The sequence below is a fragment of the Dreissena polymorpha genome, chromosome 9 (assembly GCF_020536995.1).
Source record: "Dreissena polymorpha isolate Duluth1 chromosome 9, UMN_Dpol_1.0, whole genome shotgun sequence".
Taxonomy (NCBI): domain Eukaryota; kingdom Metazoa; phylum Mollusca; class Bivalvia; order Myida; family Dreissenidae; genus Dreissena; species Dreissena polymorpha.
This window is the reverse complement of record NC_068363.1, coordinates 78,743,587-78,754,710: the sequence shown is the minus strand read 5'-3', so window position 1 is coordinate 78,754,710 and position 11,124 is coordinate 78,743,587. Positions and strand designations below refer to the sequence as shown.

Genomic DNA, 11,124 nt, shown 5'->3' with positions numbered 1-11,124 from the left:
CTAGTTTTGCCGGCCTAGTAACATATTTTGACATTAGAAATAAGACATAAATCAGATATATATATATATATATATATATATATATATATATTATCATAGAACAATACAGTACATAGGTTTGTGGTAATAAAGTCAGAAAATCCCTAAAATCAATTACAAACTTTATCCAACAGTACTAAACTACGTTTTGATTAGTGTTAATGCACGATAAAACGAAAACACCCCCCCCCCCACGTTGACATTTTAAACATAAACGAGTTCTGATGGTTGAGAGCACTTATTTAAAATTTAATACGTGCTTAAAGAGAAGTTCTGTTGGTTGAAACCTATTGTATGAAGTAGATCCATTTTGTTTTGTTTCATATTTGTTTTTAATAAGGGAAATTTCTGCTTCTGTCTGTACTTTTATCTTGAGATAATTTATAAACAATATTGACATTGTTGATGGATTTCTTTATTTGCATGTTAAATATATAAAAACACACATTTTAATAAGTATAGAAATCAGAATATGATTGTATACTTTTTGTCGATAATACCAAGGAAGGTCTTTTGTTTGCTTAATTTTATTTCAATGTTCACGTCTTTTAAAAAGTGTTGCAGTTTTGTCCATAATTCTTGAATAAGGTGCATTCCCGAAATAAATGGTCAATTGTTTCAATTTTTGATGGGCAAAACTCACAAAAGGTACATTTTTTTCAGTCCACTTTTTGTTAAAAATAAATTTCTTTGTATTATTCTAGATAAACACTTATATTGTGAATCTACTTATCGAAGTACAATTACTTTTGCTATTCAATATTATTTTTGGGTTTTATTCAGTTACATAAACTGTACTATTTGAAGAACGCACATGTGTTTATCTTGTTTCTATTTTTAAAGACATGTTTGCATATAATTTATATAATAATACATAATCCATGATGTAACAATAGTTCCACAAATGTTTAAAAACTATCTCAACTGGATCGGGTGTGCATACATTACATAATTCGAAGAAAAGTGTGCATAACATTTGACACGCCTCCTATTCAAAACTTAATTTAATCATATTTAAATGGTAGCTTTACATATAAAATGATAACACTGATTTAGTGTAAAGTAGGTGACCATATTTTAAATTCTAAAAATAGTGATTTAATCGTAGTAGTAAAAGCTGTTTTAATATTTAATTTCTGCAATTTTGATGTCACAATAAATAAAAATTGCTTTTCCAATGATGCGTCATTTTGAAAAAGGCAGACATAATAATTTAACGTACCCGAAGACAACTATATGCAAACATGATAAGGTCAAATTCAATATTTAAATAAATAATTAAAAGAAATATGACAAAATAATAATTCATTTTTTGTTAACAATTTTATTCATTACTATAACACAAGTAAATGATGTCTATTTATTTTGAGAACTTGGGACTTGTTTTACACACAATTTAACGTGTAAATACATTTTTTCATTAGCATCCCAACTTTAAATGTTGACATATATCTAGAAGAGGCGACACATTTCAAACATGTTTTACATAGAAACGACAACCCTCTTTCAACCACTGTAAGATCTGACGGTAATATATTTCATTTTTTACAAACCGTAAAGTCTTATCTTTTGGCTAGTGCGTTTTACGACAATACATTTCTGTGTCTACTATGGTAAAACGCCAAGGACGAATTTACCTACGCAATCATGAATGTGTCTCGCTACTAACTAACTAACTAACTAACTAACTAACTAACTAACTATCTAATTAACTAACTTACTAATTAACTAACTATCTTACTAACACACAACACACGATCAAACAAACGATATAAGTTATGTTGTTCAACTCTTAATTTGTTTTCTACCTAAACACAAGATAAACGACGGTAAATTGTTTCTGGAGAATTATATTGACAACCAAACGATATATATTTGGATCGAAGTCTCGAAAAACTATTTATTGTATATTAAAAAGCTTTCAATAATAAATAGTGATATTCTGGATATTCCTTTATATAATATTTATTCTTGTCAAATTATCAACAGTCGTATTTATATTAAAAGTCTCCATTAAAGGTTTTCGTTTTGGGAAAGACATAATGATAGAAAAAGACTCGTTATTTTCAATGATTCTTTGGATAAACATGTCGAAGCAAACGCAAATTTCCTTTTGAACAAAGGTTAATCAATGGAAGAAGTAAATGTATTGAACATGTTTAAGACATGTCACATGTTGACAATACAATACAAGAGTCTATAATATAAATTTACATATACAAGAATTCCTGTCCTAAGGACAAAACATATATTTATAAAATATTAATCCAAACGTGACATATCAACTTGTCAAACAAAATGGAATTCAAGCATTTTTTGTGACAGGAAAACAACAAAATACATGCACTTGCGTTCAAAAAAAGCAAGGATACATATTGCAGATTATTTCAGTGTAGAATAGTCCACATAGGATTAAAATTGTTGAGAACAATCCATGTTCAATAAAGGTTAAAGTTAAAGGTGCTTCGATAAAGTATGCATCTTCAGCCGACTTCGACATTAAACCCCCGATCACTGGGATTTAAGTCGTCCGTTTACATATGGCGCCGAAGGCAGCCACGGCACATTGACTTATTTCCCTCACAGGTACCCATTTATACACCTGGGTGGAGAGGAGCAAGCGTGGGATTAATTTTTTTGCTCAGAAAAATCCAGTGCCCCGAGCGGGATTTGAACCAGGGACATTCCGAAGCCTAGACCAGCATCATACCACTAGACCACTGTCCGCAATCTCTGTTCCATCTCTTAAAGTGAAATGGAAATCATAACTCACTTTTTCTGGGACCACTCATATACCAAAGAACGTCTTAAATTGACTGTAGAGATAATTCATTGAAGTAGACTACTCTTACCTAGTCAGCTGAAATATGAGGATTAAATACTTGGAATAGTAAATTATAAAATAAATGCTACCCACATGAGCCTTGAAATTAACCGGTATATCTTTCATTGGCATAGGAACATTATTAATCCGTAAAACATTGTGCTTTGAACCAAGCAAACGTTTGAAAAATATAAAACTGCAATAAGAGCAGATACGCGAATTGTCCCCTGTCAACATATTTACAGACATCTATTGAAACGACATTTTTAATCATAGAACATACCATAAATATTGGTCATAAAATCAGTATTTTGTTAAGTCTGCATTATCGATGTATTATACATACTGTTATAGAACAATTCAGTTACATTTCGTTCGTGCAATTTTATATTGATAAAAGTTATACATGTTTTTTCTACAACTTTTTTTATGTATGCGTTTCGTAAAATCCTTGAAATATGGAACTATATGCAAATATATGAAAGAATATTACACCCTTGAAGTACATTTACATGATTTACTCTGTATATAACATGCCTAGTTTGTTAAAGTTTATGTGGTGAAAATACGTTTTCAAAAAAATAAATAATGAATAGTTTTAACTTGATTATGCGCTGTAAATATATATTTGGAAGATGTCTGATATTAAACATCCCTATAAAACTGGGTAATAAATCGTTTATCATACATAAAATAATGAAAAAGCAGCTTACCGATATTACTAGAAACTAAGAGCATACATAGTTTGCCTTAATAACAACAATATACATTATTACAATAATCTATTTTTAAGGAGACGAACAAGATACACATTTCATTCTAAATTTATAAGAGCTTGTAGACAATTTTCTTTTTTTAAAAGGTTGCCTACTAAGATAACGTAGCAGAAATTTTGAACGCAAACAAATACAATTGTTGTTTTTTTAAATAATTTAATGGATGCAAACTTACATTGTTTTATGAATACCAATTACTGTTATGCAATATTGGGAATTAAAACTACATTAGTGTTAATACAACAGGTAAAATAAATTTATAAACCTATCTACAACATGATAAGGAAGTTAACATAATTATGGTCGGCTGTACAAATAGTTTGACTTGATCAAAGATTTGTATTTATTTATATACATGTATACATGTAATATAGTATTATAAATATGGCTTTCATACAAATGACATGCGCTTAATTAAAATGCTTTACGTTATACAACGTACATCTACTAATATTTTATCAAAGGTATGATAAGTGAAATTATTTTCAATGCTGGTAATCTTTAATAACGTCATTATTGTTTTTATTGCACGTTTTTATATTGATAATATAGTACACGCGTGTAGGACTTTTCGACGTTTTGAATGGTTTCCGTACAAAGACAATATGCATAAAATATCCGATAGAAAAAATCAACAATCGAATGTTTTCTTTTAAAATGAAAAGACAATATGACGGTAGAAATAACTAAGATAATGTAAAAATGAAGAGTCTTTCTCGAACATACTCGTGTGTTATTGACACTGCAAAAGATGTAAATATCAACATATCAGTATTAATTTGAATTTAATTTTTTTAAGTTTTCCCTTTTTAATAAACAAGCAAAATTTTTACATGCGGTTAAAATAATTAATACTTTTAACAATACAATCAAGTAATAACTCATACCAAAAACAACATCATCGGTTATAATACAAATCTTGATGAATCAATGATATCCACTATTTAAGCATTTGTATCAGTACATAATGCTGAACGGTGTATGCTTTAAATTCTATGTGTGATAATTAAGTAAACAATATCTGGATACACAATGACTATACATGTTCAGTTCTGCTTGTGTTTCGTTCGCTCTCGTGGCGATTTGTTTCTAATTTGGATACAAATAATGTATCAATTGATGAAACCACTCACGTTAAATCTTATAACAAATTATAATTTCACAAACTTTATTTAAAAGAAGGCGATGTTTAAAAAAAGGGTGTCTTTGTCATATCGAAACAACACTGCCATTGCAAAGAAATCGCCATTCAGTAATTCTTTGTTATAAAAAAGCGTTTAAACCATTTTCCAAAAGCTACATACACGCGATTAAAGAAACCAGGTTTTTTGTCTATATTTCGTTTGAAGCTGTCGTATTTCCTGAAAGGGACACTTCCAAAATATGGTTTTATGTCTCCAATATTGGATCGACACTCATCACTAGTAATGTTTATATTGCTAGAACTTCTTCTTGTTAGTAACATGTCATCATTAATAGCTAATGAATGCTCATCGATTTGATCATCTTCAGAGATTTCCTCAAGACCTTGTTCCGTTATCGTTTGGGTAAGGTCATACATTTGATTAAAACGAAGATCCTTGGTGGATGTTGTGTAGTCCGCCTCGTCTGTTGTCAAGGTGCATTTTCTGGCAAAATAGTTGCTCGATTCATTTTCTTCAGCTCGCTGTTGGCGGTTACAATGCTTGAACTCCCTCTCTGCTTTCGATGACGACTTATCGCCGTTAGACTTGCATCTAGATCCATCGTTAGATGTTGTGTCGTCACTTTTATATGTGGATTTTCCGGGAAAATAAATGCTCAGTTTAGTATCTTGTGGTTGTTGTTTATAAAATTGTTTGACTTCCTCGGCTGAGTTTGTGTTAGGTGTATGAATGCCTGACTCATTATGGGTTTTATCTATTGGTTTTGGACAGTCCCGGACTGCTGTGTTTGCGCATTCGCTTGGAGAAAACGCGCCTAATTTATTATCTTTGTATTGACGTTTACCACGGCATTCAAACTCCAGCGACACATTATTTCCAGACGTGTATTCGTACACTCGATCATGATTGCATTTATCTTTACTGGACTTTTGTTTAGATTCAAACAGCGCCGTTAATTCTTTAACACCTCTGTCCATCCTGAGGCGAAGCGTTCGAAAATCATGTTTACCTCCATGAGTGTCCTTAGCTTTATTATCGTTCAATTGTTCACAATGATGAGGTTGATCTGACCTTTGTTGTAAATTCTTGCCTTTTCGTACGATCTCGAATGATGATTCGTTTTGTTTTCTTCTCCCTACCATGTTATGGCTTTCGTGACCTATTTTTACATTTGATATTTTCTGTAAAATGTTAGTTTTCGCTGTAGGTTGCACACATCTGTCTACAAATACATGCAATAGCTTGTACATATCGTTTGTAAAATAGTGTTGTCCCAGTCTTTGCACATTTTTATCAATTGAACATATTATGTCATTTACCATAATATTTTTTTGTTCTGCTTCATTTTCATTATCTATGAACAGCTTTTTGTTCTCGCATTTGTCTAAAAGATCTTTAAGTGTCAAGAGATTCCCGCTCGCTTCATCACCAATACCTTCTAGATACTCGTTCATTTTTTCTCCAGTTTTAGTGTATGTAAAAAGAACAAATGCAAATTTACTTACACTGTGTCCAAAAAAGTTAAAAATGGATGTTACAGTTTTCACCAACTCATTGGTAAACCTATCTGGTTTCAGTACGAATAAAACGGCGTTTAAGCCTGGGAGTGTCTGGAAAAGTGCTTCTGTTAGGAGCTTTTCAATGTCTTTATCCTCTGACGTATCAGCAAGTCCAGGTGTGTCCACAATCTCAATGCGTCTTCCATTTCGAACACCAATCTACATAATTAAAAATATAAGGTATGTTTACTTGTTTGAAAGGAAATATAAAAGGCATGTACTTGGGTACAGATGTTCGTTCTTCATCAGGTAAAAAGGTCGTATGTTGCTTATACTTACCTGGCGCTGAATCCTGTCAGTCACAGACTTAGGAGAGAGCTTGGACTTGAAGGCCTCCCAACCAAGAATGCTGTTTCCGGTGGCGCTCTTACCATGTCCGGTCTGGCCCACTAGCAGAATGATGATGTCGTTATTCTGATGACAGAGTTGTTCATTAATTAAATGTTATGTTTATTTCATAATAAAAATTTAATTATCAATTGTCAATACATTTGTACAGACAACCCAAGTTTTCGCCGTATGGACAAAACTTAAATCAATATTCGCGAACGATAAGTTCATGATTTTGTAACATACATGTCTGGAAATTCTTTCATTATTCATGATTGGTTATTTGTAATTTCTGTTTCACATTTTAAAGCTGTACATTTGCTACCTTGTTTTACGATTGCTTGCAATATTAAATATCGTTTCTATGAAAATTATGAAAATATTGATAAATTCAACAAACATTAATATATTTTATACGACAACAGTGTAATAAAGTTTAAATATTTACAAAAATATAATTTAATCAATAAAAATAAAACAAACATAAATTTAGCCACAATATCGAGTATACCCTTTTTATAACAAAATGTTTATAAAACCAAACAAAAAAAACACACATAAATTTAGCAAATATATCGAACATACCCTTTCTTTATCAACATGTTTATACATCCTTAGTAGCAAAATAACATTCAAATGTTTCTTAGTATTTTTATTTATTTCTGGTTTAAATCAAGCGGGCTAGAAAAGTTCCTATCAATGCGCTATCTTGTTAATATGACACATCTAAATTTAGCTCTACACGCTCAGTTGTCATGACGATATTGAATGCAGCTTATGCCGTTTCATAACTAGATCTAGTGCTAATTTATTTAGATTAACTACTTATATAGAACATATATCTTTATCGAAAAACAGCATACACGATGAAGAAAATAAACCGTCTTAGTTGCTGATTGAATAATTATGCCACGAATATTACCTACTTTAGGACACAGGTGGTTAGCGTGTGGCTATGATATTAATTAGTGAAAACATCATTTTGAATGATAAATAATCATATTATAACGAAAAATTAACTTTTCTGAAAAAAAATATTTCACTATCAAATATATATATAACAAGGTATGCAACTCAAAATCAGCCCAAAACGGGGTGCATCGCTTTGAACAGCCATATCTTCATCAATTTTGCAGCGATTTTCACGATCTCGGTCTTATTCAACGCAGAAATGAATTTCCTTTCTGGAAATGTATATGTCTTGCAATATTTTTACAAATGCTGGGTCAACTTTTAAGAAATAACACGATACACAACACGCATGACCCAGTTGACAGTGATCATGCTGTCTTTAAGACTGAAATCTTCACGGAGTAAAGGGCAACTTCCCTACAAAGTTCATGTAGTTCGATACCATAATTCAATAAAACGTATGAAAAAACATTATTACCGTTCTTGTCGTTACATTCTGCATCAAGACTAACTGTCCAGCGCCGTTTGAAACCTTTGTTTACATACATTTCAACTAACTGACATTTTAAACATACGAGTGATTTCATTGGTCCAATGCGGAGGTGTGTCTTTACAACTGGAGATTTCATTCATAAAGAATACATGATCACTGTCAACTGGGTCATGCGTGTTGTGTATCGTGTTATTTCTTAAAAGTTGACCCAGCATTTGTAAAAATATTGCAAGACATATACATTTCCAGAAAGGAAATTCATTTCTGCGTTGAATAAGACCGAGATCGTGAAAATCGCTGCACAATTGATGAAGATATGGCTGTTCAAAGCGATGCACCCCGTTATGGGGTGATTTTGAGTTGCATACCTTGTTATATATATATTTGATAGTGAAATATTTTTTTTCAGAAAAGTTAATTTTTCGTTATAATATGATTATTTATCATTCAAAATGATGTTTTCACTAATTAATATCATAGCCACACGCTAACCACCTCTGCTTTAGGACACTGCTGATATGGATGAAAAAAACACACACAATCTTACTATTTATTTGTTCGCATACAAAAACGTTTAACTTTCTTGTTAACGACAGTTTGTTTTGTCAAACAAACACTGTCGACCGAGGCTTAAACGACAGTGTTGTCTCTTGTTAATTAACGAAATGTTATCCTCAAGAGCAAGTTGTGTACACAATGTTACCATTCGCGTGGAGCTAAACAAGAAAACAAAAATTGAACAATTGTAAAACTTGAACTTTTCTATACACGCTTGAATATTCAAACGCCGTTCATTATTAATAATATTAATTAATATAACTGGAAGCTGTACTGATTTTGTTGTTAGATGGACAGCTCGTTTTTAGCTTAAACCTGTGCTGGATTAGGTCCTTGGAGGCCCATAGTCAGTGAAACTTGTGGGGCCCAGGCCCAAGTTAACCTTGTACCTACTAGAACGCCAGTGCCCAGTCGATTTCACTCTTTTAAATAAACATTCCAGCGCCAAGGCTGGAAAGAAATAAAATGTGACAATATCCTTGTATAGATTTTAAATGTGCTTATAATACCGTACTGCCGATGTGACATTTTAATTATTAGATTACGAATTTATTAAAACAATCACTGTGGTCTGTATATTGAACTATTTATTAAGAAACAATATTTGGAACTTAAATTACGATCAACATTAAGTAGTTACTGTTCGGCACGTTTGATACCGTAAACTACGAGTCAGTCGTGTAAAATTACACATCTTTCTCAAAAGTGTTTTGTCTTAATCTCACAGTAGTGTAGGCTTTGAAAATATCATGAAAGTCGGTATTCTGCAATGAGTTGTTTTGCCATAATGGCAAGTGTATAAAATCGGTATTGCGTCACTGAAGCTCGATTACTGTTTGTCGATCCTGTTGTGATAATAAGGTATCTGTAAATTCGAAGTGTAGTTTAAACATTCGAGAATGTAGATTGAATGAAAAATTCTTTCCTGCGTCACGGTCTCATTGGGCCCCTAAAAGTTGCAGTGCCCATAGGAAGTTCCCTACTTTGCCTAATGGGTAATCCGGGACTGCTATAAACACATCGATTTTTCTTTAGTTTGAATTCGAAGATTTTCAATTCGCATTTTATCAATATCCTTCATTTCAGTTACATTTGATAATAACGTTTAGCATGTCGTTAATATTTATAAACGTGTCAAGTACATTTTATAAAACTGTTTAAAAAAATACTGGGACAATTTACATGCACAATTAAAGACGTCTTTAATAGCTAAGATTGAAATTTCATTCTAGCACACATATAGTCGAATTTTCATGTTTAAATACAGCTTTTGCGGAGTGCATTGCAATTGTGGGGTTATAAATTTGGTTTCAAGCGCACGTAACGTGATCATTTTAACAGGGTCATAAATCTTTTTGTTTAAATATTCAATGTAAACTGAGATTAGTGTTTACAGTGTGTGATGTAAGCAGATTTAAAGGGATCTTATCACGGTTTGGTAAATTGACAAAATTGAAAAAAGTTGTTTCAGATTCGCAAATTTTCGGTTTAGTTATGATATTTGTGAGGAAACAGTATTACTGAACATTTGCCATCGTCTAATATAGCCATTATATGAATCTTTCGACGATTTAAAAACCTAAAATTTTTGGAGAGTTCTGTTGTTGTCATTTAAATTTGTGAAACTACAAAGATTGCTTATATAACGTATAAAATACGCATTTATGTAAGATTGTAAGGATTGCTCAGTTGGCTAATGCGTTTTTACTTCAGAATTCCGTGGGTCACTGGTTCGAGCCCTGCTGCGGGCTAATTTTTTTTTCTTCTTTAATTTTTTTTTTACTGGAGCTTTTAAAATGTAATGTTTACATTTATCAATACAAAGCATTTAATGATAAACTTCAAAACACGCGAAAATCTGTGAAAAGGCCCCTTTAAATAGCTTTTAAAGCCTAGTTTAACAATCGAAACAAAAACCATACACAAATGCGTATGAGTCTTAGTTGAATAAAAAATTAAATAAACATAAAATATATTTATAAAATACATCCCAATATATATATATATATATATATATATATATATATATATATATATATATATATATATATATATATATATATACAAACGTAGCTAATAACACTAGATTGTAATATTGATGAATTGATTACATGCAATTTAAAGTGTAAAACAAATACCTCTTGTCCTCCTGTAGCCATTTGCCTTTGAACGGGATCACGGGATTGAAGGAATCGAAAGTTGTCTATGTTTTTGGTTTGATTTATTTTTAGAACAATCGCTCTTTAAAACATCAGACAAAAAGTTCAGCTTAAGTTTTTATAAGCTGGACAAGTCATTTAGAGCGCCGTCCATAAGGCTTTTTATATATGATTTTAACTTTGGAATATATTATTTACTCAACAAATTAAAAAGGTATGCATTATGAGATTTGCTCCTTTCCACAAATATGGAATTGTGCGCATAAAACAATTGGTTATACTTATTTACTTTGAATCCGATATAAATGGCGAATTTACCTGTTTCTCAA

At 31.5% G+C, this 11,124-nt stretch overlaps 1 protein-coding gene across 1 annotated transcript; it reads right to left on the bottom strand.

The window, feature by feature from the left end:
- Nucleotides 1–3,926: 3,926 nt before the first annotated feature.
- LOC127845610 (uncharacterized) lies at nt 3,927–10,812 on the bottom strand. The gene is made up of 3 exons (XM_052376624.1): nt 10,775–10,812; nt 6,623–6,757; nt 3,927–6,502 (listed from the first exon to the last, which is right to left on the bottom strand). Exons 1-3 carry the CDS (start codon nt 10,793–10,795, stop codon nt 4,889–4,891), a joined length of 1,770 nt encoding a protein of 589 aa, XP_052232584.1. The 5' UTR covers nt 10,796–10,812; the 3' UTR covers nt 3,927–4,888.
- Between the last annotated feature and the right edge of the window lie 312 nt (nt 10,813–11,124).